This window comes from Mytilus edulis, chromosome 4, assembly GCF_963676685.1.
Source record: "Mytilus edulis chromosome 4, xbMytEdul2.2, whole genome shotgun sequence".
Lineage (NCBI taxonomy): Eukaryota > Metazoa > Mollusca > Bivalvia > Mytilida > Mytilidae > Mytilus > Mytilus edulis.
In genome coordinates this window covers 75,220,099-75,239,738 of record NC_092347.1, presented here as the reverse complement: position 1 = coordinate 75,239,738, position 19,640 = coordinate 75,220,099, and the positions used below count along the sequence as shown (strand labels likewise).

Sequence of the window (19,640 nt, the reverse complement as noted above, 5' to 3'; positions counted from 1 at the left end):
ATTTTGCTAAAGTATGGATGCAAAAAGAAAACATTTAAAAGATAAAGACAATCACAATTTATGTGTTCCTTACTTAAGTAGTCATATATATAATATACAGGGCCGTAACTAGCCCCTTTTAATACTGAGGCAAAATATATTCAGCGAGCGTAGCGAAGCGAAAAAATTTTGGCGAGGGGTCTGGGGGAAGCTCTGAGAAAAATAACGCAAAATCGTGCATTCTGAGCGTTTCCCGGACTCATTCTTACATCGAAACGCAAATTATTTTTAGCTATTTTTTTCGACAATATTCTGTTCTCAAAGCAAAAACATAGATTCATTGTTATTTAAGTCTTTAAAGTTTTAGGGAAATAATCATAATCATTAATACCGGATCTGTCTGTCTGTTCTTGTCTTGTATTGTGCTGACTTGAGATTTTTTATGACTAGATTTAAATATAGTGACAGTCATTAGTGCAGTAATATACGTTAACTACTAGTATTGCTCAAATCGACACTAGGAACCATATTGACCTTGTTTTACGGTATTTATTATTCTTTCATTATTGAAACCCCTCCAGCAACTATCAAGATGAAGAACAGGAATAAAAACTTAGACCGTTGTTGATCATTTGTATTTTTTTCTATACATTGACATTGTGTGCGATTAGCTCCCTAGCACGTGTACTTCATATTCATTTATTTTCTGTTAAAGGGTCTGAACACGACTTAATGCAAATTTAACCCTTGAATGTAAAAGGTCATATGGCAATACATTGATGTTTTTTTCAACAAATGATTTGATACCGGGAAATTGGTGGTCTTACTTTAATTTAAACCATGTCAGCTATCTAGTTTTATCCACAGGCGCTTGGGTATATGATAGTTATTTTTTTTTTTTTTTTGTTGATTAAGATATTCAATTTTCTATATTTATAATACATATCTATCACTTCAGTGCATATCTCACCTACAGAAAATACCTAATTTTACAATCCATACTAAGAAAAATTGGGTGTGGTTTTATATACAAGAAAGGCAGTTTCGTATTCTTTGATATCAAGTTCAATTCTCCATGCAGAAACGACCACTTTTTTCTGTGTCCAGTAGCATCGCATATTCTTAAAATATTTTCTCGCATAATGCCTGGACATCGGTGGACATGCAACATTACACAGTGTGACACGTTTACAAATGAAAATCAACACTCAGACTAGTCATTAAGTAGGACAATAAATGTACAAAAGATAAACCCGGGACACAGAAAGTACAAACAATAGACCATCAACTCTGAAAACCAAAAGTAAAATAAAAACATGGATTACAAAAAATATGCAGGGGCGACATCAGAGAGTGACGAGAACTTGCTTCTTGCAAGAAACTTTCAGAGAAAACAATTTGATATGAAGACTATTTTTTGTTGGATTTTTTTTTTTTTTTTTTTTTTGAAATTTAAAACATGAGGCATTTGCCTCAATGTAGTTACGGCCCTGATATATATGTCAATAGATATAAGAATATGTAGTATGAAATGCCAATGAGACGACTCTCTTTCCAAGTTACAATTTGTTAAAGTAAACCATTATAGATAGGTCAAAGTACAGTCTTCAACACAGAGCCTTTGCTCACACGGAACAGCAAGCTATAAAGGGACTAAAACATTGGTAGTGTAAAACCATTCAAACAGGAAATCCAACGGTCTAATCTATATAAAAAAACGTGAAACCTGAAACACTTATTGTTATGAACCACATCAACAGACGACAACTACTGAACATCAGATTCCTGACAGGTGCAAACAATTGCAGCGGGTTTAAATGTTTTAATGGTACCAAACCTTCACCTTTATCTGAAACAATAGTGTAACACCACAACATAGAAACACACACTTTAAAATATCAATTGAAATGGCTGAACTCAATCAAAAGACAAATAAACACGAGTGAACATACACTGAACATACAATGTTTGTATAGATGCACTCCTTCCCTGCATCTGTTCTTGTTTTGAGTGGATAGTGTTGTTTTTAAGATTTTCTTTAAATTTTTCCATATCTATGTTTCTAGGTAATGCTTCTTGATGTATCGACAGAAGAACAAAGTAGTATATTGTCTGAATTAGATATTTTAAATAAAGTAAGTAAATTTAGTAAGATCAGAGTTAACAAATCATGGTTGAAGTTAAATTATTATTACTTAAGACATATAAAATAAAGCAATATGCATGACCTATGAAGAAGTTTAGTGCATATAGATATGAACTTTACAGATCTTGACCAGAGCTTCTCAATTTTTTTAGTTAATTTTTATGGCCCCTACAACAAATGGCCCTGCAACAAAGTTGTCAGGGCCATAAAGTTTTACCATTGTCCGTAATTTCGTCATTCTGTCATTCCACAACAAACCATTAAACAGTTTTTTTTTCTAAACGCCTTCAGATATTGGACTGATTTTTGGTATGTGAGTTATCCATGATGAGTTACAGATCAAGTTTGAGTTTCGATCCGCTCCACTAATTTTTGCCAAAATTACAGGCTTTGGACTTTGATAAATTGTTGAATATCACAGTTATACAGACTTTTTTCTTAACACCTTCAGATATTGGACGGATTTTTGGTATGTGAGTTAACCATGATGAGTTATAGTTCAAGTTTGAGTTTTGTTCTGCTTCTCTAATTTTTGCCGAAATTATTGGCTTTGGACTTCGATATATTGTTGAAAATCACAGTTATACGAATTTTCTTAACACCTTCAGATATTGGGCTGATTTTTGGTGTGTGAGTTACAGACCAAGTGTATGTTTAGTTCCGCTTCACTAATTTTTGCCGTAGTTACGGGCTTTGGACTTTGATAAATTGTTGAAAATCTCAGTCATACATGTCATATGGAGTTTTTTAAGGCGTTGTTGAAATTGTAGATTTTTCAAATTTTTGAGACGGGGCCATTTGTGTCGTTTTGACACATCTAGTTTACAATCTGTAATGGAGATAACTATCAATCTTCTACTGAAAAATTATCTTGTGAAAAAGATATCAGATCAGTCACTTTGGAGAAAAATTAACCTATTTTAGACTTTTATTTCATGAAGTTGTTTGTTTTTCAACATTTTAAAAATTACTTGAAAACACTTTTTATGAAAATAAGGAGATGTGATAATGACTGCCAAAATGAAAACTATTTATATCAACCATAGTTCAAAGGATGTGGATGTAAGCATTTATAGGTCACTGTACAGCCTTCATCAATGAGTAAAAACCCATACCTTTTACATAACAATGCACAATGTCTATGGTGTTCAAAATATCTGACTGAAAAAGGCACAAGTTTGAGAGAGAACAAAAACAAACTTCATAACTGGTACATTCATCCTGATTTTATATATAATGATTTATTGTATACATTTCTTTCTGTTTCAGTGTAATTCCCCTGTGATTATTGGCTTTTATAAAGCTTTCTTTGTTGAAAACAGAATTTCTATTTGTACAGAATTTATGGATGGTATGTATATTAGAAGATTTATAGCAATTATTTTTTTTTAATTTGCAGGCATTAATCCTTGATTTTATGGTCTGACAGTGACTTACTGGCAATGAAAATTTCTCTGGACTGCACAGTAATATTCTTTTTACTTATTTGAAGATCAGATACATTGTCTTTCTTATACCAGTATAGTGCTATTTTAGAATCTGAATCACATTCTTTGGTATGAGATCTTGTCTCAAAAGGAGGTTGGTACTGGATTTTTATGCCCCACCTATGACAGTAGAGGGGCATTATGTTTTCTGGTCTGTGGCTCTGTTCGTCTGTTTGTCTGTGCGTCCGTTCGTCTGTGCGTCTGTTCAGGTTAAAGTTTTTGGTCAAGGTAGTTTTTGATGAAGCTGAAGTCCAATCAACTTGAAACTTAGTACACTTGTTGCTTATGATATGATCTTTCTAATTTTAAAGCCAAATTAGACTTTTGACCCCAATTTCAAGGTCCACTGAACATAGAAAATGAAAGTGGGAGTTTCAGGTTAAAGTTTTTGGTCAAGGTAGTTTTTGATGAATTTGAAGTCCAGTCAACTTGAAACTTAGTACATATGTTCTCTATAGTATAATCTTTCTAATTTCAATGCCAAATTAGATTATTACCCAATTTCACGGTCCATGGAACATGGAAAAGGATAGTGTGAATGGGGCATCCGTGTACTGTGGACACATTCTTGTTTAGATATGTCATATTGTGCATTTAAAAACAACAATGTCATTTATCATAGTTTGATAGGTAAGCATTTCCTAACTGAAGCTAGAGGTCATCTTGAAATTGCAGCAATATGTGAAATTTTGTTCCATGTAGAAGTGATCCATTTGACTTTTAGATGCAGAACAGCAATAAAAGCTGCATTCATAAATAAATCATATACTTTCTTTTGCTGGTTACTTTTATAATATGTTTTGTTTTTCAGACGGATCTTTAGATAAGTATGGTCTCATTCCAGAGCATATATTAGGGAACTTTTATAATATGTTTTATTTTTCAGGAGGATCTTTAGATAAGTATGGTCTGATTCCTGAGCATATATTAGGAAGAATGGCTGTATGTATGGTAGAAGGTTTATGTTACATGTGGGCTTTAAAAATTCTACACAGAGGTACATAAAGAAAGACTTAATTATTGTAAATTGTATATCTTAGTGTCTGAATAAAATAAATAATGGGTAACTAGTTTTTTTAGGCAGCTAACCAACAAAAAGCTTACCATATATAAATATTTATATTCTCCCTGGATGTATAATAACTGATATACAGGGATACTTAGCCTAATGCTGTAAGCTAGGTAAATTGTTAAACAGCATTTAGTGCAATAAAGATGATTTAATTGTTTCAAAAAAAAAAAAAAAAAAAAAAAATTATTGTTCACAAATTGGTCTTTAAGAATGATAGCACATTCACACCATATGACAAGCTCTTAATCTCTCCTATTCTTAATTTACTATGGAATTCAACAGATGTGCAAAGTATCTAACACCATAGATGTAACACCAACTCCAAGTTCTTAAAGACATAGGGACAATCACTTATTAAATTCCTGACTTGGAGCAGGCACATATTATGGAACATGGTAAATCTTCCTGATTTTAACTTTATAGTGGTATGGATTTAGCTTAATAGGTACCTATTGGTGATACATTTAAGAATAAAAAAAGATATTATAGTTTAGGAAATGTCTATCAAAATTGTACAAATTATTCAAATTAATACTAAAGTTGTTAAAGAGAACTATATATTCTTCACAGTTCTACAAAATCTTCCCTATGATATAATAAATGATTAAAAGTGAGTGTTTGTTTTTACAGATATAAAACCTTCAAATGTTCTAGTCAATACCCAGGGTCAGGTCAAACTTTGTGATTTTGGTGTCAGTGTGCAGGTAATTATTTTAATCAAATCAAGATATGATATGTGAGAACAACAAAACAACACAGGATGAGACCAATATAGAAACTTGTTCGATTACATTTCAAGAGATAGAAACACATGTTCATTATAATAGAACTGTTTAATTTTTGACAAAATAGGGTTTTAATATTTTCTCAAACCCTTCCTTGTTAAATAATGAATATATTTTGTCTATTCAAAAAACATTAAAAAAAAATGAGTTGCACACTTTTAAATAACCTGCTAAGAAGATGGTTTGATGAAACAGATAGATAATAATTATATATTCCTGGTGATTAATTGTCATTAAAAAGTAAAATGCTTATTGGGATCATTGTGTATTCTTGTACAACATAACCTTAAAACTTAAGAATGTACTTAGGTGAGGTTAGGTGAAAATTAATAAATTAAGAAGTTAAAATTTATACTATGAGCTGGTAGAGCATCATTTAAGGATAAAAATAAGCTAAAAATATTGATACGTCATGGACCTCCTTTTCGAGATATTTGAGATTTAAAATATGGCGTGAAAAGACTGACTCTGACTTTTACCTTATATTTGCTTTGGTATTATTGGGTCTCAAAACAAAAGAAAGAAAATTAAGAATCTTCTAAAATTTTGGTAAATGACCTTTCATGAGGTATTTAATCTTATATGAAAAAATAAATGGGTGTTATGGAGCAAAATATTTTACATTGTGTTGTATGGAAAAACACCAAGAAGTCCGAACATTTGACACAAATTCCAAAACCTCACCAAAGTACATCCTTAAGCTATTCAAATAATAAAAACTCAAAGACTTTTAAACTGGTATTTGACAAGCAGTTAGGAGTTATAGCAAAGACTGGTTAATTTTGAAACAGAAAATAGTTTCTGTGTAAGATTACATGTCTTCCTGCAGTCTGCTACCTTGTGATGCAGCTCACCAAAAATGCATTTCAGCTTGTCAGTCTATTACAAATTATAAATTTTGAATACAAATGTAGTATCTATTTAATAAAAAAAGGATATTGTACTGTTACAGTGTAAAGAAATATTTAAAGAAAAAGTTATATTCGTTGATATATTTGTATTTTCAGCTTGTAAAGTCAATAGCTAAAACCTATATAGGAACCAATGCATATATGGCTGTAAGTTTATTTTATAAAAAAAATACACAAAATAATCCAGCATGTAGGGGATTCTATTTAACTTCTAAAAAAGAAACTGATTTAAAAACTCATTATACTAAAAAAGAAACTGATTTAAAAACTCATTATATATGTATATTAATCTTTGATGTTAATTTTAGATATTTTAATTGCTCAAAACAGATTTTTTTTTTATAAGTTTCCCATATTTAGAGGTCACCATTTCTGTTTATATTATTTGGAGACAGCAGGCCTAGTCTTCCATTTTTAAATATTACATATTGATGGATTGATTTGATTATTAAGAAGAAATATCATTTATGGACTTGTGACTGTGCCATCATTAAAGTTACAGTAAAAAGATAAAAACAAGTCAGATTTTGGACCCCCAAAAAATGACTAATTCCAGAAAAAAAAATAACAATTAAAATAGAGCTAACGTATTGCCCAAAATATGTCTTGCCAGTCTATAGATTAATTTGAGATGTAATTTATGTGTGTAAACCTTTTTTGAGTTGTGCATAATTTTATTATGAGGAAATAAGCTTTTGCAAAATTTTGCCTTTCTACTGAATTTTCCCTCATTAATTGACTGTATAACCTATAAAAAGGGAATAAATCAAAACTACAAAGTTTTGTACTTCACCTCTGTCAAATTTTGTATAGTTTAATATCAATGTATTTTTAGCCAGAGAGAATAAGAGGAGAGGTATATAGCCATCCTGCAGAAGTTTGGAGCTTTGGTATAACTTTATTTGAGGTAAGTAGCCATCCTGGAGTAGTAAGGAGCTTTAATATATCCCCCTGATTAAATATTAAATGACAGACCATGATAAAAAAATAAGTAATGGTGAAAAATTGGGTCTCTCAAACATATTCAAAATATTGCCATCTAACATGGGCATGACTAAAATTGAGAATGGAAATGGGGAATGTGTCAAAAAGACAACAACCAGACCAAATAGTAAAAAAAAACAGCAGAAGGCCACCAATGGGTATTCAACACAGCGAAAAAATCCTGTATATATGTGTAATTATTTAGTGTTAATGTCATGTTTTAGTTTACTCTCCAATTTTTAGAGAAGTTTTAGTATTAGTGATTTTATCTAGAATTTGTGTCTTTTTTGCAGCTCGTGCAAGGAAGATTTCCATATGACAATGTAAGTGTTGAGTATATTAAGATAGCATCTAAGATAATAAATTAAAGAGTCCCAGAGAGAGAATTTAACCAAAATAAATAACTACTTAGTCTTGAATACAACCAGAAATTTTCTAACACTATGTTGTTTTGAGGGGAAAAAATTACTACTCCAAAAATCTCAATTTAAAAATTCTACACGCTATGATTGAATGAGCACTTAAACTGGATTAAACAACATTTATTAAAAACAAAATTAGTAAAATAATATACCCGTAGTATAACCAATGGGATCCAAAAACAAGCAACATTGCTCATTTTAATCAGTCTCAAAAAGATCAGGTATTTATTTGATGGAATATAGAGTAAATTGTTTGGAAAAATAGATTTTCCATCTAAATTTACATTTCCATTTCCAACATTTTCGTTGTTTAAAATAAGTAAAAGACTGATTAATAAAGTCATTTTACTGTAATTGCAGTATGTGGAAAACTTATTTAGAAACAGTGAAAAGGGGGAGGAGGGTAAATATTGTAATTAGATAATAACAGTTTTTATACGACCGCAATTTTTTTGCGGTCTTATATTGGTTTGACGTTGTTGTTTCGTCCGAAGACGCATTGGTTTTCAAAAAAATATTAAAAATAGAATAATACGGGTTCTTTGATATGCCGAATCTAACTGTGTATGTAGATTCTTAATTTTTGGTCCCGTTTTCAAATTGGTCTACATTAAGGTCCAAAGGGTCCAAAATTAAACTTAGTTTGATTTTAACAAAAATTGAATTCTTGGGGTTCTTTGATATGCTGAATCTAAACATGTACTTAGATTTTTGATTATGGGCCCAGTTTTCAAGTTGGTCCAAATCGGGATCCAAAATTAAACTTTGTTTGATTTTCAACAAAAATTGAATCCTTGGGGTTTTTTGATATGCTGAATCAAAACATGTATTTAGATTTTTGATTATAGGTCCAGTTTTCAAGTTGGTCCAAATCGGGGTCCAAAATTAAACTTTGTTTGATTCCAACAAAAATTGAATATATGGGTTTCTTTAATATATGCTGAATCTAACCATGTATTTAGAGTTTTGATAGTTGGGCCCGGTTATCAAATTGGCCTACATTGAGGTCTAAAGGGTCCAAAATTGAACTTTATTTGATTTCATCAAAAATTGAATTCTTGGGGTTCTTTGATATGCTGAATCTAACCATGTATTTAGATTTTGGATATTGGACCATAATAGGTAAATGTCCAATTTAAAATTTTTAAGTTTTTAAGTGTAAGTTCTTAGACCACATTCATTCTGTGTCAGAAACCTATGTTGATCTATGTTGTGCCAACTATTTAATCACACTCCAAATTCAGATCTGTATCAAGCTTGAATGTTGTGTCCATACTTGCCCCAACTGTTCTGTGTTCGAACTCTGCGATCGTATAAAGCTGCACCCTGCAGAGCATCTGGTTAAACTGTGGGTTTATCAACTTTAATATCTAAATGTGAATATCAAGAGTTGGCTGTATAATTTGATAGGTTGTAAATTATTTCTTTAGATTTTAATTGTTTATGAACCTTAAATTCTATTTCAGATGGCTGTCTACAATTCAGTAAGTATTGTTCTGTGTCTTTTATTTGAAAATAATAGTGGGATGGGTTGTTCATGATTTCATTGATAAATATGTATACCATATGCAATTAATGTATTTAATTTCAAGGCAATAAAGTGTGAAGCATTAATTACAGTTTGTGATTGTTTAATATTAAAAAGTTTCTATGATTGATTTCACAAGACTACGTTTACAATATTCCACATAAAATATGAATGATCAGTTGTGTATTCATTTAACTTCTTATCATGCATAGTTCTTTTAATATTTTTCAGTACAAAGCTTTTAATATTTTGTGATAAATCTTCTTATTTTCAGCCCATGGCATTACTAAACAGAATAACAAGTGAAGTAAGTACAAAATATGCATTCCTAATTATGCCCCTTTTTAGCTCACCTGGCCCTTCAGGCTAAGTGAGCTTTTCTCATCACTTTGCATCTGGCGTCGTCGTCGTCTTCCGTCGTTGATAACTTTTACAAAAATGTCCTCCTCTGAAACTACTGGGCCAAATTAAACCAAACTTGGCCACAATCATCATTGGGGTATCTAGTTTAAACTAGAGGCTCTAAAGAGCCTGTGTCGCACACCTTGGTCTATGTGAATATTAAAACAAAGGAAGCAGATGGATTCATGACAAAATTGTGTTTTGGTGATGATGATGTGTTTGTAGATCTTACTTTACTGAACATTCTTGCTGCGTACAATTATCTCTATCTATAATGACCTTGGCCCAGTAGTTGCAGTGGAAAATGATAGTAAAAATTTACAAATTTTATGAAAATTGTTAAAAATTGACTATAAAGGACAATAACTCATTAGGGGGTCAATTGACCATTTTGGTCATGTTGACTTATTTTTAGGTCTTACTTTGCTGTACATTATTGCTGTTTACATTTTATCTTTATTTATAATGATATTCAAGATAATAAGTTGTGTATAAGAATTTCAATTGTTCTGAAATTGTACCACAATGTTTAATACCATAAGTAGAAGGTTGAGATATATTTTAAGGGTTATGGGGCAAACAGTTTAGGAATAAAGCGCCAAAAAGGTGCCAAAAAAAAGCATTTTTGTAGTTTCAAGTCAAGAAATCAATGCTATATACAATATACAATGCAATATTCACTTACTACCAACTGATAAATTAAAGTAATCTTTACCATTCAGTGATTACAAGCACTTTGATTACCATTCTAGGGTTATGCCCCTTCACAAGTGGAAAAAAATTGAAGAATTTTTTAGTTTCTGTTCTCTTAACTTAAGTTTGTCTCAACTTAATTTAATGAAATGTGTATACAATGCTTATTACTTCTAAACTCAGTTTATGTTCCATTTTTGGCAGGTCACTTTAACCCTGACTGTATGACATTTTGTATTTTGATGTTTTATGATGTATTTAAATGAGTTGTTGAGTTATTAGAAATTTGAATTGAGATCATTTTTGGAATAAGGGAAAAGGGGAAGTGAAAAAAAATGGGGTGGGAGTCAATGTTTTCTCTCATTTCAGATTTCAGAATTTAAAAAGAAAATTTCTTCAAATTTTTTTTCTTTGAGAGGATTAATATTCAACAGCATAGTAAATTGCTCAAAAGCAAAATCAATATTTTAAGTTCATTAGACCACATTCATTCTGTGTCAGAAACCTATACTGTGTCAACTATTTAATCACATTCCAAATTCAGAGCTGTATCCAGCTTGAATGTTGTGTCCATACTTGCCCCAACTGTTCAAGGTTTGACCTCTGCGGTCTAATGAAGCTGCGCCCTGCAGAGCATCTGGTTATCATTCTTGAGTTATGTCCCTTTATAAATGAAATACTTGCTGAATTTGATGTTTCCACACTCTTACTTTACTTTTCCGCAACCAAATGTTTTGAAGCTTACACTCAATGCTTATTACCACCTAACACAAATTACAACAATAATTTTAGTCATTACCAATGACATAGCAAGGAATTCTTTTAACTAAAGTTTAAGATTTCACATAAAATTACAGTTCTTCTGCAGGAAGCTACATAAAAGCCTGCATTAAAATTGTTATTTTTAAATGGTTGGTTTATTACATTGTAAAAAGTTGTGTTGTAAAACAACATTGATTTGTCAGATGGACAAAATGTTGATAGGCTATTTCTTTTTGACTGATCTCAAAAGGTGTTCTACAATACTTTTAATTTAAGGAATACTAAATGCTCATGAGGTTGAAAAAGGCTATGATATTTTCATTATTGCTTAACATAAACTATGTATTATTGTTCAAACTGACAATATTTTTTAAGACAGAGATATTTTGTTATTTTCAGCCAACTCCAAGACTTCCTGAAAATGAATATTCACCTGATTTCATTGATTTTGTATCAAGATGGTAAGTATGATATGAAACTGCATTCTTATTTTATTATATATAAAAATATCAATCACTTATGCTTGAAGTCAAGTCCTAGGTCATTTAAATCTTGAAATGTTCCAAAACACATTAATGGTGACTAACATTGCAGGTTTGTCCAACTAAATATATACAAGACATTATTAACATTAATCCCATTGAGTTCAGTGTTTTATGCCCCACCTACGATAGTAGAGGGGCATAATGTTTTCTGGTCTGTGGCTCCGATTGTGCGTTTGTTTGTTCGTCCGTTCGTCTGTGCATCCATTCAGGTTAAAGTTTTTGGTCAAGGTAGTTTTTGATGAAGCTGAAGTCCAATCAACTTGAAACTTAGTACACTTGTTGCTTATGATATGATCTTTCTAATTTTATAGCCAAATTAGACTTTTGACCCCAATTTCACGGTCCACCTAACATAGAAAATGAAAGTGGGAGTTTCAGTTTAAAGTTTTTGGTCAAGGTAGTTTTTGATGAAGCTGAAGTCCAATCAACTTGAAACTTAGTACACTTGTTGCTAATGATATGATCTTTCTAATTTTAAAGCTAAATTAGACTTCTGACCCCAATTTCACGGTCCACTGAACATAGAAAATGAAAGTGGGAGTTTCAGGTTAAAGTTTTTGGTCAAGGTAGTTTTTGATGAAGCTGAAGTCCAATCAACTTGAAACTTAGTACACTTGTTGCTTATGATATGATCTTTTTAATTTTAAAGCCAAATTAGACTTTTGACCCCAATTTCACGGTTCACTAAAAATAGAAAATGAAAGTGGGAGTTTCAGGTTAAAGTTTTTGGTCAAGGTCGTTTTTGATGAAATTGAAGTCCAATCAACTTGAAACTAAGTACATATGTTCCCTATAGTATAATCTTTCTAATTTTAATGCCAAATTAGATTATTACCCAATTTCACAGTCCATGGAACATGGAAAAGGATAGTGCGAGTGGGGTATCTCTGTACTTTGGACACATTCTTGTTATGGACAGTCTTTTGGCACATGAATTCACAACAACAATTCTCTCTTGCAATACGGCATATGAATTAGAAAATGATGAATTAACTTTTTTCTCTAAGACTTGTGTTCGTCATGTTGAAAAGATCTGCAGAGATTTCCACAATTGATAAAAGATTTGTCTGTTATCGCTATTTTTGACAGTGCTCATGTTTTCTTGTATTAACTTAAGCCAGTAACTTTAATTCTTTGTTTTTTTAATTTTCTGATTTATTTATTTCATGTACACCAAATCTCTATAATAGAGTAAATAAAGTTTTATATACACTGGGGTAAAGCTGATGACCGTAACTGCATTCACGGTCATCCCAAGATGTCGGATGAAAAATTAGGCCAGTTTCTGTATTGTCTGTTAAAGTGTTTCTATATCATTTTCTTTACAAATCATACATTGAAACGATGCAAATTTATCAAAGAATCACTTGGAAATCACTAATTACTTCTGAGAAATGTGCATGAAACGGGAAATTCGATTTGAAAAAATCGCCAAGATGACCGTAAATCACAATCGAGATGACCGTAACAGAATCAGCGATTCATAACAAGGCTGACCGTAACTGCTTTTAAGATGACCGTAATTTGTAAATGATGACCGTAATTTTTGAAGGATGACCCTCAATTCTAAGAAATATCCGTATTTATATAACTATCTTTTTGTATCAAATGATTAATCGTGTTGGTATACACATATTAATATGAGAGTTTTATCCTATAGGTAGAAGAAAATAAGACGTGCTTCAAATGCCAAGATTACCATATGTATCTTTTTACAGTAGAGGGTTTAATTTTTAAAATGAATTTGCCAAAAGACATGCAAATGAACAGGAAGGGAAAACATGCTACAAAAGCGCGATAAACTGACACCTTACAAGCATAATGAAAAAAATGCGGTTCAAAGCCTTCAACTGCTCGACAAAAGATTTTGTTTTGTTTCTGGGATTCCTTTTAATGACATATAATAAATACACATTTTTAAAAATGCCAAAAAAATTGCATGTACACCCATTGATATTATATCGTCTTTCATTTTGTCGTGCAAATAAATAACAGAAATGTTTTGAAAATATCATTCAAATAAACTAGTGAAGGTGAGCTCCAGCAAAGTAGATCCTTAAAATAGTATTGTACGAAAAGCATATCACAAGGCGGAACGTTGTCAATTTGTATATATACAGAAATGTTATTCATACAGTCAGGATTCTACTTCTTCAAAATTATCTCCCCATTACGCCAGTTCATGCTCACAATCGTAGAAATGGAAGCCATTGTAGGGATGACGCTTTGCCAATTTTGCTCTTGAAAACTGATAAATTTATCCACGTAGCACCATTACGATCGATCGTTATATGTCAGTTATATTTTAAAAGACAAATGTATCTACTAGCTAATGAGCATTAGTTAATGATCTTGTCTGCATTGATTCAACTTAAAAATATTGTCTGTTCGGATGTCAGATGGAATTTTTGAAAAAATTCTAATTAAATATTTCGTGGAAGGGCAGACTAAACATTTTCAATGGTTGAAGATTATAAACCCTAGTTATCACACACAAGCAAATCATATTTTTTCGAAGATATCCATTTTCATCATCCAAATTAAAAGACTGTCGTCAAGTACTTTTAGAAAAAATAGCTATTTGAACACACCTTCTCTGTTTTTGTATCTCACTTGACCCATATATTTCATCTTTTCGTACTGTCATTGTTTTACGTTATAAAGTCAACCTGTAGCTTTATATAATAATGATAGAATCTGAAGCGAGATGCTATATAAAATACTCTTGCTTTGTACGTTTTAAAGACAAAATATACACCCCAAACATGCCCTAACATAAAAAGGTGTACTCGATTTTTCTCTTCGATACAATCGTTACCTGTTTTGGGGAATTTTTTCTTGATTCACATAATGGAAGGGCGTACACGAAAATTTCTGAACTAAAAGATTGATATGTTCTCCGTCCGTGATAAAAAAAAATCGGACGTTATACATTTTCTACATCCAACTTATAGATACTATATATAAAAAAAAAAGATGTGGTATTATTGCCAATGAGACAACTATCCAGAAAAGACCAAAATGACACAAACATTAACAACTATAGGTAACCGTAAGGCCTTCAACAATGAGCAAAGCCCATACCGCATAGTCAGCTATAAAAGGCCCCGATAAGAACCATGTCGTCGACTTGATATCTTATTGTTTTGCATTACTATGTAATAGATACATTGAAAACTTATGCAATTGGTGTTTTTAAAATAAGAAAATTGTCGTTTTATTTGTTTCTATTAACTTTTTAAAATTTTGTTACTATATCAAACATTACAGTTAACATTTATCGCTTTCTCGATAAACACAGAGCTTCGATTCTTTTGTTCTATTTCAAAAGTGTTTCCGCCTGCATAATATCAAGACAAATTAAGATTTTAATCTGCTTTCTCTGGATCCATACACATGGGCTCGATTACCAAATATTCGTATGTATTATTAATGTTTTTAATGCTCCATTTATTGGCATTATGTTTTTCTGGTCTGTGCGTACATTCGTCCGTTCGTCTGTTTGTTTGTCCGTTTGTCCAGCTTCAAGTTAAATAAAATTGAAACTTAGTACACATTTTCCCTATGGTATGATCTTTTTAATTCTAATGACAAATTACAGTTTTATCCCATTTTCATAGTCCACTAAACATAGAAAATGATAGTGTAGATGAGGCATCCGTGTACTAGGGACACTTCATGTTTCTTCAAATTTTCGTCGTATCGCTGTCAATTTGTGTTAAAATTCTAACGTCGATATCAATAAATATTTCATTGTTTACTAGAAATATGCAATTTACTATCATTGTTATAAATCCTAAATATGGCCAATTATATTATATACTGAGTGCCAATGAAAACGCAACACTTAGTTTTTCAAAAATAAAATTTATATTAGAAATGATAATCTTTCAAAATAAATTGTTCTTGAAAATTAACAATTTGAACAATAGATCGATGTCAAACAAAAATGTCTCATTGTCATCTTTCGGGCAAAATTGGTAAACGAAACATCCAATGTCGAATCATCAACTCACAGTCATAACAAAAAATGTTACAACCCCGTGGTACAGCGCAATCTTGACAGCGCCGTGGAAATGATCATCCCGGACGTTTAATGTGATCCCGAGGAATGTTATTCCACTTGTCCCGCAAAGCAAACTCAAGCTGACTTTATGATATTGGTGGTGGTTTTCATCATCTCAACCATGTCAAATCTGATGCAAAATTTGCTCGATCGGGCCAAAATCCTGCGAAAAGCATTACTATTGGCCAAGGCGGGTGCCAAATGTCTATGTAACCACCACTGACGGTTTTTGGTACATAATGAATGATTTTTGGTCTACAGAATTCGATGTTTACACCAGACGGCCGTTTAGATGTCACTACGGGAAGACTGTGGTGCGCTTTAACAATTTCTGCGCAAATGGTGCTTTACTGAAATTGCTCCAAAGGTTCTACCGTGACCACCATTGAACTCTCGTGACCTTTGGACAGCCATCAGAGTCGATATCGGATATGTTAAAGACCAAATGTATCGGTCTTGCTGAGCGTTTCTTGCTTTTTGTACCCCGGGATGTGGCTAATCATTAAATGATCAATTTTGGTTGAATTTGTGGATGATTTAGGTTATTGTAGAGGCTACAACTTCAGTCTTCTCGTTATTGTATGCTGTGAAGGGCTTCATTGGATCATGCTCAAAACTACATCTCGCTGGTTCTCAGAAAGTCCTGGCATTTACTCAGATGTTTATTGCAGTTTCTTTACAATGAGGGCGGGAAAATTCATGACATTAGCCAAGCTTTAAATGACAAAATCGTGAAAATGGTGCGTATGTTTAAAAGCGGTGAACTCGGTTTATGTCCATTCAAAATAACCCTTACTTCGCATTTGTTCCAAAAATCACTCAACCGTAAAGTTGTCGATAATTGTCTTAAAAGTCATTTTCAACCAACTATACAAAGTTCTAATATAAATAAAATAAAAATTATAAGATTTTTTTGAAAAACAAAAGTGTTGCGTTTTCATTGGCACTCAGTATAGTTTAATAAAAGAAATTTATGAAACATATTTATATCCGCTAACCGCTATATAAATGAGTCAGTCTTTACAAATTACGGTCATCCTTTACAAGTTACGGTCATCTTTTTACCAATCACTGTCATCCTTGTTTTATGTTACGGTCATCTTGAAAATATTTTGATTATGATTTACGGTCATCTTAACGATTTTTTCAAATCGAATTTCCCGTTTCATGCACATTTCTCGGAGGTAATAAGTGATTTTCGATTGATTCTTTTATAAATTTACATCGTTTCAATGTATGATTTGTAAAGAAAATGATACAGAAACACTTTAACAGACAATACAGAAACTGACCTAATTTTTCATCCGACATCTTGGGATGACCGTGAATGCAGTTACGGTCATCAGCTTTACCCCAGTGATATATACTGATGCTGGTAACAGAAAATCTAGTAATCGTAAAAATTGTAATGGACAAGGGGAATTTTTTAGGCAGGACAAAAATCTATCAAAAATGTTGGTCCCAATCAATGATCAACTCCAGTTCAAAATGAGTAGTTTTTTGTTTTATTTTTTAACAGTATGCAGCCAATACCAAGTCACAGATTAAAGATGGAAGAATTGTCTGTAAGTATTGACCATATTGTATTTAAGGCATCAATGTTGGGAAAATTGTATTATCTGTCTTCATTCAAATTTAAACCTCATTCATTTACATGATATGAGTAAGTTAATATTAAAATCATAATTTATAGTAAATTTATATAAGAAGAAATCTAAGTTTTGGTATTTGAAGATGTCCCACAAATTCATTTGTGGCTTGATCCATTATACAACCAAGCACACAAAAATATTGAGTGGATCTTATGCTCTTTTTTAGTCCCTATAGGTCAAAACATTGATCTAAGATTAATATCAACCAAAATAAGAAAATGACACATATGTAAGACAGTAGTCTGACTTTTTGAGATGTCATTTTTTTTAAATTGAATTTCTGTACAATTTTAAAGAAGCATTCCATAAAAATTCAATAATTTGATGTACCCTTACAATATATTCACTGTTTCATTTAAATTGAAAATTAACAAAACATAGACTTTGCATGCTTTAATGAGTTTTACAAAACCTTCAATTTGAAACAAATCATTAAACAACTGAACCCTAAATGAGAGTGAATATATTTGTATTGTTAAATAAGAAAATAAATGCATCCACAGTAATTTCAGTTTCACATGTTAGGATTTTTTTTATGTATCTGAATGTTAAGTAAGGAAGGATATGTAAGAAACACATCATATTTTAGTCTATAAATAATTATCTTTTCCTTATTTGAATGCCATAAAAACTACAAATGTCATATTTATGTGAGAATACTTTTTTCAGCTTCACAGTTTTATACAAAGACACAATGATGGAAACCTAGCTGTAACAGCTGCCTGGATACAAGCCAATCTTGCCCAAAGACAATCTATATCATAGCATAGTATATGAATCGTTTATAAACTATACAAAAGCCCAAAAACTGTGATAGAAGCATTATGTAAACCAGTCAAGGAAATCTAAAGTCATGTTGACATAATTTTCCTCTGTCATTTGTAGTGTCACCTTGATCTTTCCAGTATTTACCTTTTTGCAAAGTGCTTTGAGTAAGTAAAGACCCAAGAAAGTGAATAGTCAATTGTTGCAATATTTTCCCTGAAAAATAAGCCAGTACATGCAGACATCCATTTATCTGTACTATCTACAAAAGGTAGGGACATATGTTTTGGGGTCGCAGTATTATTCTGAGGGTATGATTGCCAATGAGACAAGAGACCACATGACATAAAAGTTAACTGCTTGTCCTTATATCTATCAGTCCTGTTCCTGCTTTTAGGGTTTGTTTACCATAAAATTGTGGTGACATCAACTTGAAATTTAGTACATGTGTTCATTATATAGTAAACTTTCATAAATATATACCAAATTAGGGTTTTGATCCAGATTTCAAGATTCCAGGATTTAGCATTTCACAGAGCATGGAAATGTGATAAGAAAAGAAGGGTATGTTGTCCTATTGAAAGTTATTTTTGTGTTGATTATACCATGGTGTATATTTGTTACTGCTGATTCATTAATAGTTGTAAGATACCAATTTTTGTTGATTTTGTGGGTATAAGATGAACCACCATTTTCTATATTAGACATGGTACTTATGTTTTATAGACTTTGGCAAAACCATAAAATCGAGGTATTTACATAAACTACTTTTTGAACCAGGTTTATGGTAATTTTAGGGGTCATATGTGACAAATGTTTTCTTTAAATAAATCTTTTATGAAAATAAGAAATTTTGTATGTTATGATATATATAAAAAATAAGATGTTGTATGATTGTCTGATTCAATAACATACATGTACATGACTGATGATTACCTATGTGTTTTATTTGGTGCAAACTGTACCTGGTTGTACAGGATTTTTTATATGAATGTATGTTTTTTTGTAAGAATGACTGAATCTTACTTTTGATAGTGTTGTTTATAAAATGGTAAAAACCGTATGTATGAATATGTGATAGATAGATACTGCAATTATATGCCTGGATTTGTAGTGCATTTATACATTATTATTTATGTGTACTATTGTTTAAATGAGTGAGACTTAATCCTACTTAAATGAAATAAAAAAATGAAAATAATTAATGTTTTCACGACTATATATATGCAGAACATTTTCAGTTTTCCATTACCAAGTTGCTGTATCTCTATATTTAGTTGCCAGACAAGAGACTACAATACTGCGGTGGCCGCATAAACTATTTTTACAAATATTTATATTTCAATAGGTAGAAGACCTGGATGCTTCATACCTTAATAAAGTTATGAGTGGATGCCCTATTTTACAATGTTTCAGTCTGTCATATGTCCATTGTCCTTGA

At 31.5% G+C, this 19,640-nt stretch overlaps 1 protein-coding gene across 1 annotated transcript in view; it reads left to right on the top strand.

The window, feature by feature from the left end:
- The window catches only part of LOC139520533 (dual specificity mitogen-activated protein kinase kinase 5-like), a 34,295-nt gene extending 15,332 nt beyond the window's left edge, over positions 1–18,963 (top strand). Inside the window, exons 9-20 of the mRNA XM_071313251.1 lie at positions 2,046–2,114; positions 3,395–3,476; positions 4,499–4,609; positions 5,315–5,388; positions 6,477–6,527; positions 7,216–7,287; positions 7,658–7,687; positions 9,253–9,270; positions 9,589–9,621; positions 11,571–11,632; positions 17,302–17,347; positions 18,104–18,963. Of these exons, the coding sequence (XP_071169352.1) occupies positions 2,046–2,114; positions 3,395–3,476; positions 4,499–4,609; positions 5,315–5,388; positions 6,477–6,527; positions 7,216–7,287; positions 7,658–7,687; positions 9,253–9,270; positions 9,589–9,621; positions 11,571–11,632; positions 17,302–17,347; positions 18,104–18,199 (744 nt within the window). The 3' untranslated portion in view covers positions 18,200–18,963. The remainder of the gene's footprint in view (positions 1–2,045; positions 2,115–3,394; positions 3,477–4,498; positions 4,610–5,314; positions 5,389–6,476; positions 6,528–7,215; positions 7,288–7,657; positions 7,688–9,252; positions 9,271–9,588; positions 9,622–11,570; positions 11,633–17,301; positions 17,348–18,103) is intronic.
- Positions 18,964–19,640: the final 677 nt, after the last annotated feature.